The sequence below is a fragment of the Akebia trifoliata genome, chromosome 14, assembly GCF_017979445.1.
Source record: "Akebia trifoliata isolate Shusen 1 chromosome 14, ASM1797944v1, whole genome shotgun sequence".
Lineage (NCBI taxonomy): Eukaryota > Viridiplantae > Streptophyta > Magnoliopsida > Ranunculales > Lardizabalaceae > Akebia > Akebia trifoliata.
In genome coordinates, this window is record NC_141388.1 from 1,144,150 (window position 1) to 1,166,003 (window position 21,854).

Sequence of the window (21,854 nt, forward strand, 5' to 3'; positions counted from 1 at the left end):
ACACTCAGAGAGTTTCAAAAGTTGCCTTCAAATTGGCATCTTCTTCATTTTGAAAGCTCCAAGCCACTTTTCAACTCTAATGGGTTCTACCCTCAAATCACTATTCAAACACATTGACAAATTTTTTTTTTTTTTTTTTAAAGTGTCGCTATTGGCACTCCAACTTTTACTTATTATACTCCAATTAAAAGGAAAATAAATAAATAAATAAGAGAGTTGCAATTGACACCCTAATTTTAATTACCTTAATTTATTTTCATAAGCAAGAAAATCTTGCAAAATTGGTGGCTCACAATCAAACATTATTTGTGACAAATTTCCATCGAGCTTAATCGATTTGATTTGATTTTTAAAATTTTAAATGAAAAGACTTTAAAATTAATAAGGGACAAAAATGATATTTAAATCTTGTTACATGAAAAGATGAGCCACCAATAGAGGTGGAGTTTCAAATCTTCCCTCTCCCCTTCATATTTGAAGCAATGAATGATGATTTAGAGAGATTTCCTTCAAAATGAAAGACGGTTGAAGTTTGGATAGGATGCCATCACCTCTACATTTGAAGTTTTGAAGATTAGTTAGAGTTGCTTTCAAGACTTGACCAATTCAGCTAAATTGACACCTTCTATCACTTATTGAAGTTATTGAATTTTACTTTTCCAAGTTGTATTTACTTTGATTGATTTTTGATAATAAAAAAAAATAATAAGTGTATTATTTTCTCTCTCTTTTACATAGGAATTGGTGTGGCATTAGTAAAAGTTGGTGTGGTAATAGCAGCTCTCATTTGTAAATCCAATACCAAAACCTGGCATTTGCTGATAAATTTGTAAATCAGAAATTTAGAGGAATGGAAGCAGACTTAGACACGTGTCAGCATTAGTGCCAATAAGTTGGGATTTGAAGGTGAGATCAGATATACCTCTGAAGCAAACTTTTACTCCTTCGTATAAGTACCGGGCTTGGACTTTTTCTTGGGCTTGCTTGGGTTCACTTTTTTTTAATAATAGTCCGCTCTGTTCTGGGCCGATCGTTTCCGTAGAACAACCCATTTAAGTTCCTATTGTCGCAATCCAGAACGGTGTCCCGTTGCTATAGAGAAATATATTGTCTACGTGGCACGTTCTTATTGGAATGAAAACACATTGGTCTGTGTGTCTTATGAAAAACGGATTGGTTAGGAGCCCACGTAGACGCCGTTCTGGATCGTGACTGATATATATATATATATATTCGTCAATTTTGTGATTTGGGCGCGAGATACTAAAAATTGCAATTTTAGGGTTTTAGATTTCAACAACGCAGTAATGGCGATCGTAGCTCAACCAGAGGTTAAGCTCTTCAACAAGTGGTCATTTGAGGATGTCGAGGTCGGTTTCTTCCATAACTCTAATTTCTACTTATCTACACATCTATAATTTTTTATCTCCTTCAATCTCTGTTATTATTCATTCTTAAATTTAGATCTGTTAACTTATAGAAACAAAGCTTGCTGAAGTCGAGAAGGGTCTCTTTCTTGAGATTATAGTTCAGCATTTCGCTAATATTTATCTGAGTTTTGATTTCTCCATTTTTCTTCAAGTTTTCCGTTTTGTTTCTTATGAATCAATCTGAAATTCTTATATTTTGACTTAGAGATTTACAATTTTGAAATTTGTATAGAAAAAACATGACTTTGATGGTTTACAGATTAGAATCCTCTCAAAGCACCCACATTTATATAACATCTATGGTCGAAAGTTGGAGGAAATCTGTTGGGAAAAAAAAAAGTGAAATTGTTGAGAGAATGAGACAATAACACGGAAAAAATTCATCTGAGTAGCTAGTAGCATGGTTTTAAATTTCATCCGAGACAAGTTGACAAGTCGCCTCAAAGACCTGGTTTGTTCTAATTTTATGGTATTTTTTAAAATCTCGTCTGAGACGACTCAAATAAATCGGATATCTTGTCCGAGACGACTCGGTCTCGTTCACGGATGAGATGTCAAAACGAGTTTTAAAACCATGGCTAGTAGGCATAAAAGTGAAAATTATATATCTAGGCCCGTGGTGATTGGTCAATTGTTAGAAAATGATGATGATATTAGGAAAAAGTTGTAGATTGTACTTAGAGAGAGGGTGAGAGGAATGGATTCTAGCTTGTTATATAATATGTGGAAATGTTAGAAATGAAGATTTCAAAGGGTGATTAGAGACTTTTAGAATGATGATGAATTTCTGGACGAATGTGATAGAATGTTTGTGGTTTGGCTCACAAAAGTGAAGGGGTAGATGATATCTCTGACCTTATACTGGTTAGCTTAGTGGGGAGTACTTATACAATTATTATGGAACTATCGGCATCTAGGTTTCGAGTAGTTCTCCCTTCCGTTGCATCAGGGCCAGGAGTTTTGCTAGCGGTGGATGGATTTTAGATGGTGTCTTGAAGCAAATGAGTGCATAGATTTAACATTTAAGAATTAAGGAGAGAAAGCCTGGCATTATGTGAAAATAGCTATGGAGAAAGCCTAGCATCATGTGAGTTGGTGTTTTTTTAACTACATGTTTGGGTAAAGCGGAATTTGGAATATATGTAGAGAGTAGATTGCTCTAGTTGTTGTTTTTGTCTTTGTATTCCTGATTTTTACCTAGAAGCATAGTGTCTCTTAAGTCTCTTTCTTAATCATATGATCAATGGCAACTCATGGATTGTTTTAGAAGCGTTCATGACTTGAGACATGTAGGCCCTCTATCTTCAGTCCTATTTTTTGTGATTGTAGAAGCCCTTGGAGGTTTTGAAGTATTTTCTGAGGTTTTGAGGTGGTACAAGTAGCATTTAAGCTTGTTACTTGCAACTAACTGATGACACATTAATATCTATCTTGGGTGCTAGGGCTGTCAATGGATCAGGTCTGGATCAGATCAAGGTCGATTTGGTAATGATCCAATAAGGATAAAATCGGATCCAAGATTGATTATCGGATCAAACCCTTATTAGATCTTGATAAGGTTTTTTTATCGGATCAGACCCTTATTAGATCCTGATAAGGTTTTTTTATCGGATCTCAATATTAAGATCCAAATCTGATCCATTAACAATTGGATCGAGCCAAATCCCGATTTTACTTATAAAATGTAAGTAAACTTTATATATCTCAACAAATATATAATATAACTAGAGTTCACCTGTGCCTACGACACATGCATCCTCTCTCGGGTTAAGGAGGTAAAAGTGAAAAAAAAATAAAGTTGAAGGGGTATTATTATTAAAAAATTAAGATTAAAGGGTTAATAGATGAAAAACAATCAAATGGATTAAAGAGGTAAAAGAGGAAATATAGTAAAGTTAGGGGAGGTGAAGGATAAATGACATAAAGTGGATCTCAAGAAACTATAGGTTGATGGAACGGGATATTATTAAAGAAATTGAGATTAAATGAGTAAGAAATAAAAACCAATAAAGTGGATTAAAGGGGTAAAAGAGAAAATATAGTAAAGTTAGAGGAGGAGGAATCATCTTTGGGGTTAAGGGGGTAAAAGTGGAAAAGATAGAGTTGGAGGGGTATTATTAAAAAAAATTGAGATTAAAGAGGTAGAAGAGAAAATATAGTAAAATTAGATGAGGTGAAGAATAAATGAAATAAAGTGGGTCCCATGAAACTATAGCTTGATAGTAGGTTTAACCCACAAAACTGTAGATGATGGGAGGTTTATCCTAATTAGATTTGTCTCGCACAACACTGTAATTGATTGAACGTTTGTGTCACACACAACTATTCCAACTCAGTTGTGTTTTATTATATAGATATGTATACTTTCGAACATATCCAGTTCAATAAGATATTAGATCGGATCCTTATCGAAATCCAAAACATTGATCCAAACCCAGAGTTATCGGAACGGATCAGATTTTGGGTCCGATCCGATCCATTGACAGCTCTATTGGGTCAACCAAGAACTTAGGAGGCATTTTATGTTATGTCTAAGCAGTCTATGTCTTAGAGATAAATTGAATAGGAAGGTCTGGAAGAGAGTTTTTTAAGCTAGAACTCAAAATGATTCCATGCCTCTTGGGTACGCCCAGTTCTATTCTCTCTCTTTCTCTATATCTATATAAATAATAAAACACAACTGAGTTGGAATAGTTGTGTGTGACACAAACATCCAATCAATTACAGTGTTGTGGGAAACAAATTCAATTAGGACAAACCTCCCATCATCTATAGTTTTGTGGGTTAAACCTCCCATCAAGTTACAATGTCAAGGGACCCACTTTATTTCCCTTATTCTTCATCTCCTCTAATTTTACTATATTTTCTCTTATACCCTTTTAATCTACTTTATTATTTTTCATCTTTTACTGCTTTAATCTCAATTTTTTTATAATACCCCTCCAACTCTATTTTTTTTTCACTTTTACCCCCCTTAATCCAAAAGAGAATGCCCCCCTCAAATTTTACTATATTTTCTCTTTTACCTCTTTAATCCACTTCATTGTTTTTCATATTTTACCCCTTTAATCTCAATTTTTTTAATAATACCCCTTCCATCATGCTATAATTTCTTGGAATCCACTTTATTTAATTTATTCTTCACCTCTCCTAACTTTATTATATTTCTTCTTTTACCCTTTTAATCTACTTTATTGTTTATCTTTTACCCTTTTAATCTTAAATTTTCTATAATAATACCCCTCCAACTTTATTTTTTTAGCTTTTACCTCCTTAGTCCTAGAGAGGATGCCCGTGCCGTAGACACGAGTGAACTCTAGTATATATATGAATTATTCTTGAGGACTGTATTTAGGCGAGACTCCATGACACATGAAGCCAACTAAGAGTTGTAGATGTCAGATTGCTAGAGTTGTAGTCTCCTTGGGTTGGTGGGTGTTCTTTTTCTTTGTTGTGCTGTTCATATTAGCCTTCCTAGTAGATCACTAACTCCTGGATAGGTTTTTTTTCCTTCTCTGCTTTGCTGTTTTTATGAAATGCACCAAGGTTATTGAAAAAAAAAAAAAAAAAGCCAACAAAGTGTAGGGTGGTTGACTGAAGAAGGGCTTGTTGAATGCATGCTGATTTGTGAAGCATATTATCAATCCTTGTTGTGGACATATTTACTATGTTTTTTTGTTTAAATGTTGTATACTGTATATCAGATGATTCATGATAGGTTGATTTGTTGGAGCCATTCAGCTTTGTCATAATCATCATCATATTATGTGTAGGTTGGTGACATATCTCTGGCGGATTACATTGGTGTGAATGCATCCAAGTATGCGACATACGTCCCACACACAGCTGGTAGGTACTCTGTCAAGAGGTTTAGAAAGGCCCAATGCCCCATTGTGGAAAGGCTGACAAATGCCTTGATGATGCACGGGCACAACAATGGGAAGAAGCTGAAGGCTGTCCTTATCATCAAGCATGCCATGGAGATTATTCATCTCCTCACAGATGCAAACCCAATTCAAATCATAGTAGATGCTGTGATCAATAGGTAGGTAATATTACCTGCTTTATCATGCTTTTGTTTGCTTGTCAATCATTCTTTTAACTTTCCCTTATTTGCAGTGGACCAAGAGAAGATGCTACTAGAATTGGTTCAGCTGGTGTCGTGAGGCGTCAAGCCGTGGATATATCTCCTCTGAGGCGTGTCAATCAAGCAATGTATCTCCTTACAACAGGTGCTCGTGAAAGTGCTTTCAGGAATATCAAGACAATAGCGGAGTGCTTGGCTGATGAGCTCATCAATGCTGCTAAGGGTTCTTCCAACAGGTAAATTAAAGATGATTTTCTCAATACCTTGTAGGTTTTTTTTGGTCTTCGTCAATCTTTCTGATCTTAGAATTATATATTTTCTTTTTCTTCACTTTTTTTTTCTTTTTTTTTTGTGGCATTTACAGTTACGCCATTAAGAAAAAAGACGAGATTGAACGTGTTGCCAAGGCCAACCGTTGAAGGAGAACCATAGCAAGTGTCACTGAGGAACTATTATTAAGAGTTTCGTCTGTGGCATTCTCTTTTCAGATTTAATTGGTTGATTTTTCAGTGCATGCATGATGAGAACATTTGTTGTTTCGATTGCTTTTTTATTTTTGATAGGTGAAATTGGGTTAAGGGGGGTTTGAACTTTTGTAGTTGGATGTCGGATTAACACTCCATAAGTTGTAATTATTTTATTTGAACTATGGATTTGTTGAGATGTTACGTTAGTGAAGTTCTTTGAGGGCGCAAAGGGATAGTGGAGAACCATCTGAAGCAACATAATGAAAGAGAATACAAAACATTACAATTCTATTTCTTCCCAATCACATTTAATATAAAATCATGAAAAAATAAACTCAAAAACTCTTTTAAAATCTTATATGTCAGAAAAACACGAGGTCTAAGATGTGCAATCACATCTCTATTATTCTTCTTTCTCATTGTCACCATTGGATTGGACCGCCTCAGCCCCTCTCTCTCTCTCTCTCTCCTAATTTTGTCCACTATTTTTTACTATCATTTCTTCGTGCATTTTAAATTCCATGGAAATAGACTTTTCATATAATCAATCAAACGTTTAGGATTTAATGGCTCTGAGGTCACTGTCAGCTCAATTTGTTGCTTATATGAGTCACCTCCCCGTCATATGCTCATTGACGGGACACGTGTTAGAACCAGGGATTTTTGTTTCTTGAGATACACAACTCCTTATACATATTTATTGGTTTGTGTATCCCAAGAAAATATATGATTTTAGTCCATGCCACATTGGGGCGGCGTGGCGTCAGCATATGGGTATTATTTCAATGATTGTCGATGATATCATTAGCTGTTAGTTGAGAGATTCTTCGTGCACTCAAGACACGACTACTAACAAATTCAAGAAAAAACACAAAAGTTAGTTAATCGTTTCATACGTGTAAACCTTACATGTAAATCCAATGATCAACTTATGAGAGAAGTTCCATTCCGTTATCAATGCCATCCCCTATGATGCGTTTTCTGTCCTACTCATCATGGTGAATTGACCTGCCTTGGAACTTTCTCAAAATTTAAAAATGTATCAACATCTTTGCCATTCCAACTTCGTTACCTATGGACGATTTTACTTTAAATAATATCCCTCTTACTATTATTCTTCAAAAAGTTTTTAATTATAAATAATCCCTTTTAGTACACCTGTCTTAGATGGCTGGTTAGCGTCAATGATAAATAATAAAAAAATTGACCTCAAAAATGGGACCCCTATGGGAGGGATCTTTCTTTCTAAAATACCCCATAATTTTTGGATCTTGATAACTCTATAATAAATTTATTCTTTCTTAAATTCCTCAACTTAAAACAAATTTTTAAGTATCTAAACAATCCTTTTCCCATCTCTTTTACAACCTTCGTTGGTGAGCTATTTTGAGCCAAGATGGCTTTACGCATTGTTGAGACTCTCCATCAACAAGATCAGTACGAATTGAAGAAAAATGCAGATTTCCCATAGATATCTTCTAAGGAGCAATATACTATTTACTAGGGATACATTTTTATTGAGAATCCCCAATATCCTATGATCCCAATGATAAAAGAGTCCCCCTGGCCTTATTAAGTTAATAAGGATTTCACCCTTGGTAAGGGGCCTTGGGCTCACCTCTTAGCATCCAAAAAAGAGGATCTGATGCTTCAGGATTGTAGAGGATGAAATTCTACAAATTTTAAAGAAGAAAAAAAATTATTTTTCACCGTTTTATTTCATTTTTAAGTTTGGGAATTATATGGAAGTTTGGTAGCCGTTTATTTTCAAAACCTTAGATCTAATTCAAAAGAAATTGTGTTTTGAAATTTTTTTATCTAAATTTTTCAATGAAATTTAGAGGGCTACAATGTTGGATTTCTGATATGATAATCCATTTGAGCAAAACAACCCTTAGTAAGACTCAATATCTTACTATGTTAATAAGGAAATGGGCCCTTAACCATGGGTGAGGCTAGCCTTTTTTTCCATTAATTACTATCAATAATGAAAATGGAATGTATAATGTAGAATTTCATCCAAGGTGAATGTGGTTAGAGATTTTCTATAACAAATTTTCAGTGTAAAAAAAAAAAAGAGAGTTAATTGAAATCATCATGATTACCTAATCACCCAACGTAGTATTGGATGAAATTCTAATTTCTAATTTTCAATGTTAAAAAAAAGTTATTTGTACAAGATAACAAATTTTCTAATTTCATATACCATGATAAGTAGCCAAATGAAAAAGTATTGTTTTGATTGGGTTTGATGAAGAATTAGAGAATTATCAAATAAGGAAATTGTGATTAAATTCTTTCATTTTTTATTATTTTCCATGTTTGTATTTTTTGTTTTAACATATTTACCGAATGAGATAATTTTGAATTTTTTGGGATTTTAAACCATTTAAATAATGAAATATGAATTTATTTTTTAGTCATCTATTCAAATCATTTTTCTTTAATCTTCTTTTGTTTTGTTTGAGAGAAGTTCTTAAAGAACTATTTGTGTAGAGGATTTTTAGGATATCAACCTTGAATATTTCTTTATTTATTGTGAATTTTTTTTATTTTCAATACAAATCATATTAACTTGTTTAGGTAGACTACCGAAATTAGACTCAGTAGGATTGTATTTTGTTTAAACTTCTTTATGTTTTTGGAAAATAGGATATGAAATATGAGTTTGAACAATATTATTAGTTCTATTGGTCATTTGATCAAATGATTTTCAAGATAATGAATTTGTTAATAGTTTGTGGTCACAAATCACAAGGTTAAAAGCTTAGTTTAGCAAGCCTTTTTCATGGAGGAGAGAATAGTTGGTACGCATCAACTGGCTCAGATATCCTTCTTAAAAAAAATGAATATAACATAATTCTTTTGACTCACTGTGTCAAAATTGATTTCAATACTACCATCAGAATGTTCAATAATACTTTCTATTTTATCATCTTTTGGGAGAGATTCTTGTGTGTTTTTTTTTTTCAAAAGCTATTGAGATCAATGGTATCCCATTGAATTTGTTTTGGAGTTATTATAGCATTTTTTAAATTTGTTAAAAATAGTGTAGTTAATCATTTTGTTTAACTTTGATATATTACATTTGGAATTAAAGACATCATAAATTTATAATAAATTATATAAATTACAATGATGTTTTCAGTGTTCAAGATTTTGAAACAGTTGGATTTGTCAATGAGATTAAGAAATTTGAAAAATAATTAAAAAATATAAGACCATCATGTAAGGGTACCTAAATCATTCCTATTAATTGATCTGAGAATTTTATTTTTCTTCGGTCTTTAACATGGGCAAAAACAAAAGTATTGTGGCATATTCTAGTAAAAGGTATTATTGCTACTTAGATAAGACAAAAACGAATATAATTATATTTTTTATTTTGAAGTTTTTATAATAAATTTTGTAAAAGTAAATAAATATTTTCCATTTTTTTTAGAAATTGACATAGATTGTTCAATTGTATTTATTATATAATCATTTCTTAACTTTGGTTTAACTTTATAAATTTCATTTGTAAAGACTTTTGGAATTGTCCAATTTTTTATTGATTGTTCAATATTTTCATATGAAATTTCATCATTTTGTTTGATTGAAATTGTTTTGATCGAGTCTAATGAAGAAGTATTGTTTATTTGTAGTTTTATTTAAAAATATTTTCATTTAAACAAGTTGAATTTTAAATTTCTTCGTTCTATGTTTGGTCAAGGTTTTATTGCTCATCTTATGGTACTATTGTCTGTGGGTTTTATTACCCGATTAGGAAGCCTCGAATCTAAATCTAAATCTTTTTAAATTAATCTATTTTAGTGAACAAATTTTAAGACAATTAAGAGAAAACAAATATTCATTCTAAAAATAAAATACTGATACTTTATTCGGTATAACAACAGATTCTTAGGTTCCCAACACAATTTATTGCTTAGAGTGCTGTTACCTTAAAAATGAGGACATGCCTTATTGCCTTTAAGCTACCTTTGGATATAGTACTTTATATTTTTGATAATAAAAAATTGATTACAGAATTCAAATAAAGTTATAAATAAAATTGAAAATATACTTTTGTTTGTACTCTTTTAAAATAAAATTAAAGACTCTTTTAGGTAACTTTTGAAACTTGGCTTTGATACCATTTTACAAAAGAAATTGTGTTTTGAAAAAAAAAAAAATTTATTTGAATTTTTCAATGAAACTTAGAGAGTTACAATGTTGGATTTCTAATATGATAATTCATTTGAGCAAAACAACTCTTAGTATGACTCAAAATCTTACTATGTTAATAAGAAAAGGAACTCTTAACCATGGGTGAGGCCAACCATTTTTTTCCATTAATTATTAATGACGTTAATGAAAATTGTATAATGTACAATTTCATCTAAGGTTATTGTTATCTTGTACAAATAAACTTTTTTTTTTTAACATATAAAATTAGAAATTCATCCAACCTAGAATTTTTTAACATTTCATATACCATGAAATTGAAAATGAAAATGGGTAAAAAATGAAAACTACAACATACAGTACAAATCTCTAGAAATATCGAGGATAGGACCACCCAATCATTCACAATTTTTTCTTTGAAATCATCATGATTACCTGATCCAACGGTTTTGAGCTCAGTTGCATTTTTGGCATATTATACTTCCAAACTGAGCTGTCTGCTGTTGACATAGAATTCATCATTTTATTCTTTTATTGCCACGTGAATCAGAAGCGACTATCACGTGTTATCTCCACTTAAAAGGGCATCTTAATCTCAAAATCACACTTAACCCAAAATCTCTCAACCCCTCAAAAACCCCATCGATCAAACACAAAACCCTCTCTCTCTCTCTCTCTCTCTCTCTCTCTCTCTCAGTTTAGAACGAGCGACGATAGAGAGTGAGAGCGTTCTCCACCATTTCTCTCGATTCCAGTTTCAGTTCCTGTGCAAAACCCTAACTCGTTCTAATGGATTCCGAGTCATCTCAGCTTCAACAAGCCCAAGTCGCAGCGATCCTTGGTCCTGATCCGACTCTCTTCGAAACTCTAATTTCTCATCTCATGTCAACAGGGAACGAGCAACGATCGCAGGCAGAAACCCTATTCAATCTCTGCAAACAAAATCATCCCGATTCCTTGTCCTTAAAGCTTGTTCATTTTCTCCAATCTTCTCCTCATGTCGAGGTTCGAGCGATGTCAGCGATTCTCCTACGAAAGCAACTCACTCGCGACGACTCATACATATGGCCTCGTCTCTCCCCATCCACCCAATTTGACATTAAATCTCATCTGTTGGTTTGTGTTCAAAGAGAAGATGCGAAGACGATAACTAAGAAGCTCTGCGACACGGTTTCGGAGCTCGCTTCGGGGATTTTACCTGATGGCGGTTGGCCTGAGCTTCTCCCATTCATGTTCCAGTGTGTTACATCTGATGTGCCTCGGCTTCAAGAATCTGCCTTGTTAATGTTTGCTCAATTGTCTCAGTACATTGGGGAAACCCTAATTCCTCATTTAAACACTCTCCACTCGGTTTTCTTACAATGTTTGGCTTCTTCATCGAATTCTGATGTTCGGATTGCTGCCCTCGGTGCCGCAATTAACTTTATTCAGTGCTTATCAAGCCCTTCGGACCGTGATCGATTCCAAGATCTTTTGCCTGTGATGATGCAGACATTGACGGAGGCGCTGAATTGTGGTCAAGAGGTGACCGCCCAGGAGGCGTTGGAGTTGTTGATTGATTTGGCAGGGACAGAGCCAAAGTTCCTGAGACGGCAACTTGTCGATGTGATTGGGTCGATGTTGCAGATTGCAGAGGCAGAATCTCTTGAAGAGGGAACTCGCCACCTTGCAATTGAGTTTGTGATCACGCTTGCCGAGGCAAGAGAACGGGCTCCTGGGATGATGAGAAAGCTTCCACAGTTTATAAGTAGGTTGTTTGCTATCCTGATGAACATGCTTTTGGATATTGAGGATGATCCTATGTGGCATACTGCGGAGAGCGAGGATGAGGATGCTGGGGAGACCAGCAATTATAGTGTTGGACAGGAGTGTTTGGATCGACTCTCAATTTCATTAGGAGGGAATACGATTCTTCCCGTTTCATCGGAGCTATTGCCAGCATATTTGGCTGCTCCGGAGTGGCAGAAACACCATGCCGCACTCATTTGTCTTGCTCAGATTGCGGAAGGTTGCTCAAAGGTAGTGAAGCTTTGCTTTCTATTTCTTGTTAATTAAACTATGATATTAGATTTTTAACGGGCTTGTTCGTTTACTTCGTTTATAATTGAAACATTTTGTTTGAATAGGTGGTTGATTTTGGACCTTAATGTTAGGTTATGAGCCCGTCTAGCCTTACTAACTTAGTAAGATTAAGGGTCGTTGATCTCACCTTGTGGCATTCGAAAACATGATCCGTTGCCACAGGGTTGTAGAGGACAAAATTCGATGAACTTTGAAGAATTTAAATTTTTTTAAATGTTATCTTTCACCGTTGAATTTTAATATTAAATTTGGGAGTTCCATGGAAGGTTAGTAGCCGTTCATTTTCAATACCTTGGATCAAACCAGAAAAAATTGTTTTTTTTTTTTTTTTGGATCTACGTTTTTCCTTGAAATCTAGAGGTCTGTGGTGTTGGATTGCCAATGTGGTAATCCATTTGAGCTCAATGACCCTTAGTAAGAGTTAAAATCTTACTAATTAGTAAGGAAAGTGTTTTTTGTTAGGTTACCGTCAGCTCGGGTCACTGATTGATTTGTTGCCATATTTGTTGGTACTTGTTATGGTGTGGCTGTTTGTTTGATTCAAGATTGATTTTGGTTGTGGTTATGGTCTATACATTCTATACGTACCCCTCCACGGGTTACTGTTGTGTAGGTAATGATAAAAAATCTAGAGCAAGTGGTGACTATGATTTTGAACTCATTCCAAGATCCTCACCCACGTGTGCGGTGGGCGGCCATTAATGCAATTGGACAATTGTCTACGGATTTGGGCCCAGATTTGCAAGTTCAATATCATCACCGGGTACTACCTGCACTCGCCGCAGCTATGGACGATTTCCAGAATCCTCGAGTACAGGTTAGTAAATTTCTGATTTGGGCTTTATATTTGATTATCATTTTATTTCCTAGGCACAGCTACAACTAATTTTACATCATTAAGTCATCTCCATGCATGCACAATGAATCTTATTTTCATTCGGAATTTATTACTTGTTTGAAATTAGTATTCGTATCTTCTCTGTGTATCATGCATAGCATTCTTGAGTTTATGACAGATTTCTTTATGCTGTATTCTTTTGTTACTAGACCATTTGATGTTGAAACTGGTCCATTTATATGTCTAAATATGGAATAAAATAGTGTGAATAGGATCTTTGAGATGTTGGTGGCGATTTAATTGATGCATCGTGGTTACCTTTCCTTGGTGCAAAGTTGTGAAGGAAAGAGAGTATTTTTTATTTTTTCTGTTCGGGGGTGCATATTTAAATCTGTTTTTCTGTAGATGAAACATTTCATGGACGAAACTCACATTTTTCTTATTATTATTTGAATCGCTGCTTCATTTTTTATCCTATTACCTTCTGTAAGGACAAATATTTGAAGGTTTTGGGCTGGTATCTGATGTCTTTTAGCTACTACTCTAACATGCCAATCTTGTAACAAATTTGGTATTCATTCGATAAAGGTCATGTTGATCATAAGGATATAGGACATGCACTCCCTCAGGAATAGAAGAGTGAGATCGATACACACTTAGCTGTCTATTGTTTTTGGACAGTTCATAACTACCGCTAGTTGTTCTAGTGGCTTCTGTCGATATTCACATGCTTTTTATTGCAATAACCACTACATATTATCAATGATTCCTGCAATTCTGTGCCAAATCCCTGTCAACCGAGCTCGTGAGGTTAGATGGAACTCCCTTTGTGACTAGCTTGCCGTTTTGGTGGGTCATCTCGACCACCTTTTGTATCATTTTCTTTTTATCAATGAATTTACACTTATAAAAAAAAACTGAGCTCATGAGGTATACAGTCGTGCAATTGGATGTCAATCAAAATTCTAGAGAAAACATCTTATCTGGAGAGGATACATTGGCAGTTATAATTCTCAGCTTAAGCTTTATATCTTATTCACAAAACATTTGCTTGACACTTATGGTAATAGTGGTTGTTTTGCACGGCCGTGTTGCCCCATTTGTGCTTATATTAACCTGCATATATATTGGACCATCTAGTTCCTAGCCATACCCCTTCTGTAATTTTTCTGTTCAAACATTTTCTCTGTTTAGATTGCAGTACATAATGTTGTGGGATCACTAATTTTCATCTTCATTCTGGAAGAAACACCATTTGCTTCATGTTTTTCTCCCTCTTCTTTTTGTAGGCACATGCTGCTTCAGCAGTTCTCAACTTCAGCGAGAACTGCACACCAGATATCTTAACACCTTACTTAGATGGGATAGTCAGCAAATTGCTTGTACTTCTACAGGTACATCATCATTATGATCGACACCTAACGTATTATTTTCATCACCACCACCATCATTGAAGCTTTAACACAGTATCAGGCTTGGCACCTTTATAAATATATATATACGTTCATGATGAAGTTGGGCTGTCATTTTATTTGATATATGCACACAATGCAGAATGGGAAGCAAATGGTACAAGAGGGGGCTTTGACTGCTTTGGCATCAGTTGCTGATTCATCACAGGTACCTCTTGAAATCAGTTTTAGTTCTCTGTTTTATGCCCAGTTGTCGAAATAACTTGGTTTGACATTGTGTAAACCCACAGGAGCATTTCCAAAAGTATTATGACGCTGTTATGCCTTATCTCAAAGCCATCTTAGTGAATGCAACTGACAAATCTAACCGCATGCTTCGTGCCAAATCTATGGAGTGCATCAGTTTGGTTGGAATGGCTGTTGGAAAGGATAAGTTCAGGGATGATGCTAAGCAGGTAATATCTATTTGGTTGAAATGGCTGTTGGAGCTATTATCTTTTTTTTAATTGTATTGTCTCATAGAGAGATGAGTTCCATGATTACTTGGGTTGACAGCTTCATTTTGTTCTGTCATCTTATGCAAGGTTATGGAAGTTCTTATGACATTACAAGGATCTCAAATGGAGACTGATGATCCAACAACAAGTTACATGCTACAAGTATGTTCCCATTTGAATTATTTAACTTCTCCTTTGACCATAAGTTCTTGTAGTTGTCATGTTGGTAACAAGCCATTAATGCATGTTGCAGGCGTGGGCCAGACTCTGCAAGTGCCTAGGGCAGGATTTCCTCCCTTACATGAACGTAGTCATGCCTCCGTTGCTTCAATCTGCTCAACTTAAACCTGATGTAACTATTACTTCTGCAGATTCAGATGCTGACATAGACGAATCAGATGATGAAAGGTTTGCCCTTAGTTCTAGAAGTTCATGTAATTTTACTAAATTCATGTTAGGCAGTGCTTAAAATTCGTTCCTTTAATAATAAAAATCATGTCAGGCAATGGTTGAAGATTCTGTATGATGTATTATATGTTTTACCCTGTATGATGCTCTGGACTCTTCAACTTAAAATATGTTTATTATAATTCTACTTTTATGTTTTGGCGGCGTGAGAACATGTTAAGTGAAGATTTTCTGGAATATACTTATAAATAAGAACGTGTTCTGGAGTGTAGTTCCTGCAATTTGTCCCCTTTTAAATGACATTTCTATTATTCTAGGCTCCAAAATCTGCATTGTTAACTTTTAGAAACACATCCGTTTTTTGCGTTTGTTGTATAAGCATTTGATATAATTACAAATAACGTTCTCAAGCTTATGGGTTTATTCTCTAATTATTTCCTGCTTTCTCTATTGTCTTCTAACCCCTTGCTTTTATGAATTTCCATAATTAAGTACTGGTGTAGCATTGGGTAGTAAACTAATGTCTCAGAAAGATATTGCTTTTCTGAATTATTTGTTACTCAAGGATTTCTGGCTTTTATTTTTCATTTATTTAAGGGCTGTATGTCTATTGCAGTATTGAAACCATTACGGTCGGGGATAAAAGGATTGGTATCAAGACTAGTGTCTTGGAGGAGAAAGCTACTGCGTGCAACATGTTATGTTGCTATGCTGATGAGTTAAAGGAGGGTTTCTATCCATGGATTGATCAGGTTGGTTGTGATGTAATTTGTATAGATTTTCTTTTATCATCTGTTACTGACTGTTTTCATGAAAATGCAGGTTGCTCCTACTTTAGTTCCTCTTCTAAAATTTTACTTTCATGAAGAAGTTAGGAAGGCTGCTGTTTCAGGTATATTACATTGAATTTTTGTTTATCATTTTGCTTTGAGTTTTCTTTTTTGAGATTTTCCTAGGTTCTTAATGTGATACATAATCTCTTTTTCTCCAGCCATGCCCGAGCTATTGCGCTCTGCTAAATTAGCTGTTGAGAAGGGACAAACTCAAGGCCGTAATGAGTCCTATGTTAAGCAGTTGTCTGACTACATAATACCCGCTTTATTGGATGCTTTACATAAGGTCATTCTTTGTGGTTATCAATTGTGTCACTCTCCATATTCTCTCTGTTCTGTTCCTATCTTTGTCAATTCACCACTTATTATCCGTTATTGAATTATTATTTAATTGCAAGTGGCTTGCAGGAACCTGAGACAGAAATTTGTGTAAGCATGTTGGATGCATTGAAGGAATGTGTACAGGTTTGTCATATCCTTTGCTGAAGTTAGATTATGCCTTTCACTTGGAACTTTAACTCTTGAGGAATTTGAGTGCAGTGTTTTTTGTGCATTATTGTCTGGGTTGTTTTATCAATTGTTCATAAAAATTTAGTGAAAAGTCCTGAATGTGTTTACATGATGACTGCAAACCGGATTAAGTCTCAACCAATGTTTTCAAAGTCCTTGGAGGATGCAACTTTGAGGTTGTGGGTTCGAGTCCAATTTACCCATCAAAAGAAAAAGGCCTTGAGCCTTTAAGGAAAGCCTCTTTTCTCTCAGAACCTTTCACCGTATTAGGAGGCTCTAAGGGAGGAGGCACACACTTTTTTGGAACCTTTATCTCTGGTATGACTTTGGGGATGTGCTATCTCTCATTTTTTTTTCTTTTTATGGTAGGTAAGCTAGACTTGAACCCAAGACCTCAATGTTGCACTGCATTATGTCAACCATCTCAACTATGGGTCTCAGTCCCCCTTTTCTCTTGATTTTTGTAGCATAATTGCATAAAAGATCTTATACTATAAAGTTGCCCCTTTCATATTATTTATTACATAAAGGTCCTTGGATGTATATAACCATCTGATCTGATCCATTGGCAGCCCCTATGAAAAAGGCTGCCCAAATCATATAATAGTGAAGAGTCAAGTGGTCTAGATATTTCTCACTTGATATGCAAAGCTCTCACCTATTCAGGATGGCAAGACCCCCCAACTGATTAGATGGTCCACGACTATAATCTTGTCATGCATCATTTTCCAAGCAAACATGCCACCTTTGATAGAATGGAGGATCCCCACATCCTGGTACCACCTTAGAAGAAGAAGAAAAAAGAAAAACTATTTTCTCACGATTGGATCCATGTATATCAACAAAGTGCTCGAGGAGTTGGTCAATTGGTGTTTTTATTATTGCATACCTATACTCTACTATGATTTTTTTCCCCTTTAAAGACATTGAGTAAGAATGCAGCCAATACTTACCATTATGACGAGATTTGTTTAGAATTGTTCTAAGTGTTGATCTTTGCTTTGTTTGGAAATTAATTCACAGCCCCCGAAACCTCCTATGAGAATTGTATGACTTCCTGAGTTCTTCTGTGTTATTCTTGCAAACTCAATGACCTTATCTTGCAAGCACTGTACATTTCTCCTTCAGATTTCTGGACCACTTCTGGATGAGAGTCAGGTGAGATGCATCGTGGATGAGATAAAGCAGGTGATCACTGCCAGCTCAACTAGAAAAAGTGAAAGAGCAGAGAGAACCAAAGCGGAGGACTTTGATGCAGAGGAACGGGAGTTGCTTAAAGAAGAAAATGAGCAAGAAGAAGAACTGTTTGATAAAGTTTGTCTCAAGAAAACCTGTCTTGCAAATTCTTGGTTTATTAGTTAATTTTATTTATGGTTGCACAACTCTATTTTCCTTACTATCATAAAACTTTTCTGGATTTCTTGCTTACTGCATTCAGATTGGTGATTGCTTGGGCACTTTGATCAAGACATTCAAGGCCTCTTTCTTACCTTTCTTTGACGAACTTTCATCATATATAACACCTATGTGGGTAAGTTCTTTAATAAAAACATGACAATCCTTTTTCTCCCCTTTTTTCTGTGTTATTTAAAGCCCTTCATTAATTTAGCAACCTAGTATATGAGATGGTTTTAACTTTAATATCTGTATATACTGCTCGTTTTTAATATCCGTTCTCATCATTGTAGTCATCATAAAAAGATAGTGGTTGTCAATTCTTTTATTTTGTCGTCTTAAAATTTTTTTATGTGCAGGGTAAGGACAAAACAGCAGAAGAGAGGAGGATTGCTATTTGCATTTTTGATGATATTGCAGAGCAATGCCGAGAAGCAGCAATTAAGTAAGCATACTCCTCTCAAAGTTTAAATAGTCATTGTGATTAAATTCTTCAAGGCATTTATGCTACATGTTGGTGGAACAGATATTATGATACTTATCTACCTTTCCTGTTGGAAGCTTGCAATGATGAGGATACAGATGTCCGACAGGTTTTTCTCGACACTCAGGAAGTATTGTGGTTTTACCTTTAAAAGTTCTAAAGGATCTTAGTTGAGCTGAATTTATTTCCAGGCTGCTGTTTATGGGCTCGGTGTATGTGCAGAGTTTGGTGGATCTTTTTTCAAACCGCTTGTCGGAGGTGACTTGATTAGTTTTATGTATGATTTTGAAATATTATTCCTTGTACATACTGAATACGAGAACTTCTTGTATTGGCTTTTTACAGAGGCTCTTTCCAGGCTTAATGTTGTGATAAGGCATCCTAATGCACTACATTCAGATAATGCAATGGCATATGATAATGCTGTTTCGGCACTCGGGAAGATATGCCAGTTCCATCGTGACAGCATAGATGCAGCTCAGGTACCTTCTAGGTTGCTAGTGGCCTGTCTAAACAAGAATTGGCATTTTTTTTTTCTGTCCCCTGCATAGGGCTTTTTGTTCTTTTGGCTTGTTAAATTTTTTCCACAAACCTTGGTTATATATGGGAATGGGACAGTTTTTTCTTCCCGGTTGCATAGCATCAAGTGCCTCTTTTGCAAGGCACGTAATAATGGATGTGTGGAAACAGTTCTTTGGACAGGACAGCTAGATGAACTGCTGTTTTGTCTTTTAAAAACTTTTTGAGTGAATGTATCAAAGAAAGGTCTCATATGAAATTCGAACTGTATTTTATAGTTTTATATTTTGCCTAAAAAGATAAAGACCCAGACAGGTTTCCTTATTCGTCTCATTCTATAGTACCTAGTAGGAAGTTATGTCACATTCAATGCTTTTTATTATTTCAATTTTTTCTTTCCTTACCAAGACCAATTTTTTTTTATGTTGTTACATTAGTTCTTACTTAATAGTCCCCAAAAATAGGATGTTCTTGGGCCACCTGTTTAAATATTTGCTGTATTTGTTCGCCCTTCAGTTGTTCCTCTCTGTTGGCAGGTTGTTCCTGCCTGGTTAGGCTGCTTGCCAATAAAAGATGATTTAATTGAGGCCAAAGTTGTGCACGAGCAGCTGTGTTCAATGGTGGAAAGGTGAGGAGTGGGTGTGCACGTGACAAAGTATTGTTGACCTTATAATGTCCTTTCTTTTTTCTCATTCTACTTTTTATACGATTTGTTGAAAGTCAAATTCTATCTTTTTCATTTATTTGCAGGTCAGATAGAGAGGTTTTGGGGCCTAATAATCAATATCTTCCTAAAATTGTTGCTGTCTTTGCTGAGGTAAATTCTTATTTTGTGTTTCATATTGTACTCTCATCTTGCTAAATCATTCTAATTGGGCAGGTTGCAGACATTTTTATTAAGTCAATTATCCTTTTTCCTCTTTTTATTTTTTATTTTTATTAATTTGTGAAATTGATTGTTTGGCGCGTAGGTTCTATGTGGGGGCAAGGATCTGGTTACAGAGGAAACTGCAAGCAGGATGATTAATCTGTTGAGGCAGCTGCAGCAAACATTACCTCCTGCCACCCTAGCATCTACTTGGTCGTCCTTGCAGCCCCAACAGCAGCTTGCTTTGCAATCCATTCTCTCATCATAGTGCAACCTTGGCATTGGCACTGGTGGGGGATGTCGTTGCTTCTCCAAGAGAGGGATTACTGTATCTGGTCTGCTTGTGCCTTTCTGTGTTTATGCCTCCATTCTTTCCCATAATACATTCCCATGATTCCTTTGGCGTGTGGGTGTTTTATAGTGATACAGTTTCTGTTATTTGTGGTTGGTTGATGAGGTTGAAAGTTTGTGCGGATGAGAAAGATTTTTAAAAAAAAAAGAGGTTTTTGATGTAGAATGTGTATATTACTAGCATGATTTATGGCCTAGTCGCGTGTGTCCAGAAGAGGAAGTGACGAAAGGTTGGAACTCGTGGTTTTTTGAGAGGTTTTTGTTGATTTGTTAGTGGGGGTTAAGAATTGTCTGTAAGACAGTTCTTGTAGCAGTTTTGGGGTTGAATCTTTTTAATTTTTTCTGATTGAGAGACCTTCATTATAAATAAACTTATATTTTTATAATTCAAGTCCTTGTAATATCCTCAATACTAAGAATACTGTCAATTATCTGATTTGTGAATCGTAGGTAGGCACCTTGTTGGCTACCTGCCATTTTATTCACAAAAAATTCCCAAATTTTTCAGCAAAAAAAAATACTATTCACCTAAGTTACCAACGAAGCTTTATTATCTTCCATTAGTTGGACTTCTCAATGGCTTTATTGTCTCCACTCACCAGCAATTTGTCTAGGTCTCTCTCTCTCTATGGCAAATCAATCAAAAGAAATTAAAGAATTATACTTGAAAGCAAAGGACTAGATTTGAAATCAAATTGATCTTTGCAACTTCGTAGAGAAGAATTGATATCTAAGTGATCCATCTTAACACCTCTCTCTCTCTCTCTCTCTCTCTCATTCATTTGAGCTCAGGACATATTTATACATTTTGTTTGTGTTTTTAAATGGTTGGTTGAGATCTAAGTTGGAATTTTGTTTAATTAAATTTAGATATTTTTTTTATCATTCAAAGGTTTTCAAGGAATTATATTAAGAATTTTATTAGAATATTGCAAATCTTTTATTGGATTTTTAGATTTATTATTAATTCCTCTTAATTGTTTGCTAAATTGTCTAAAGTGGAGTAGGAATTAGTTCTTTCTGCATTTTAAATTTTATTATGTGTATGCCATGTATTCTGGACACTAGAGTCATAGCTCAAATAATTGAAAACTTTCTTGTAAATAGTATTTATTTTTATCTGCCACTAAAAGATTCTTTTGAAAGAGGAAAAAATGAAAAAGAAATTGAAAATAATGGTGCCGGGCATATTAAAATGGACAACAAATGCCTCTGAATTCTCATTGATTGTGGGAATCATCTAAAGGTTGGAATGGTTTGTCGTCAAATCTTTTCCAAAAGTTGGGTCAACTGATCGAATCATATTCCTCAATTTAGTTGCATCATATTAAAAAATGCAATATCTAGCGACCCATTTAAGAGGTCTTCATGAAGGTCCCACTGAATCCCTGTCTCCATTGGACATTCGCACTTTGGTAGGAGAACCACTTCTTACTTAATTGAGTGCATTTAATGAAAAAATTGAAATAGTAAAGATGACAAAAATTGCACAAACACAAGGATTTACAT

The 21,854-nt window shown here is 34.9% G+C and overlaps 2 protein-coding genes across 2 annotated transcripts; both read left to right on the forward strand.

The window, feature by feature from the left end:
- The first annotated feature begins 1,232 nt into the window (after positions 1-1,232).
- On the forward strand, positions 1,233-6,195 carry LOC147385314 (small ribosomal subunit protein uS7-like). Its single transcript, XM_086422955.1, has 4 exons — positions 1,233-1,370; positions 5,204-5,475; positions 5,550-5,753; positions 5,882-6,195. The coding sequence occupies exons 1-4, from the start codon at positions 1,308-1,310 to the stop codon at positions 5,934-5,936; spliced, it is 594 nt and encodes a 197-aa protein (XP_086279081.1). The 5' UTR covers positions 1,233-1,307; the 3' UTR covers positions 5,937-6,195.
- A 4,571-nt stretch (positions 6,196-10,766) lies between these two features.
- LOC147385315 (uncharacterized) lies at positions 10,767-20,736 on the forward strand. The gene is made up of 20 exons (XM_086422609.1): positions 10,767-12,167; positions 12,844-13,047; positions 14,358-14,462; positions 14,623-14,688; positions 14,771-14,935; positions 15,065-15,139; positions 15,231-15,385; positions 16,002-16,137; positions 16,208-16,277; positions 16,377-16,504; positions 16,627-16,683; positions 17,857-18,042; positions 18,167-18,259; positions 18,483-18,568; positions 18,650-18,716; positions 18,799-18,865; positions 18,953-19,089; positions 19,663-19,754; positions 19,877-19,943; positions 20,098-20,736. Exons 1-20 carry the CDS (start codon positions 10,938-10,940, stop codon positions 20,260-20,262), a joined length of 3,351 nt encoding a protein of 1,116 aa, XP_086278735.1. The 5' UTR covers positions 10,767-10,937; the 3' UTR covers positions 20,263-20,736.
- The last annotated feature ends 1,118 nt before the right edge of the window (positions 20,737-21,854 follow it).

Excerpts from the sequence above, each read along its gene's own strand:
- LOC147385314 (XM_086422955.1), top strand. The coding sequence starts at position 1,308 with ATGGCGATCGTAGCTCAACCAGAGGTTAAGCTCTTCAACAAGTGGTCA. Across the intron at positions 5,476-5,549 it reads GTAGATGCTGTGATCAATAG|TGGACCAAGAGAAGATGCTA; the intron begins GTAGGTAATATT and ends CCTTATTTGCAG. Across the intron at positions 5,754-5,881 it reads GCTAAGGGTTCTTCCAACAG|TTACGCCATTAAGAAAAAAG; the intron begins GTAAATTAAAGA and ends TGGCATTTACAG.
- LOC147385315 (XM_086422609.1), top strand. The coding sequence starts at position 10,938 with ATGGATTCCGAGTCATCTCAGCTTCAACAAGCCCAAGTCGCAGCGATC. Across the intron at positions 12,168-12,843 it reads TTGCGGAAGGTTGCTCAAAG|GTAATGATAAAAAATCTAGA; the intron begins GTAGTGAAGCTT and ends ACTGTTGTGTAG. Across the intron at positions 16,138-16,207 it reads TCTATCCATGGATTGATCAG|GTTGCTCCTACTTTAGTTCC; the intron begins GTTGGTTGTGAT and ends ATGAAAATGCAG.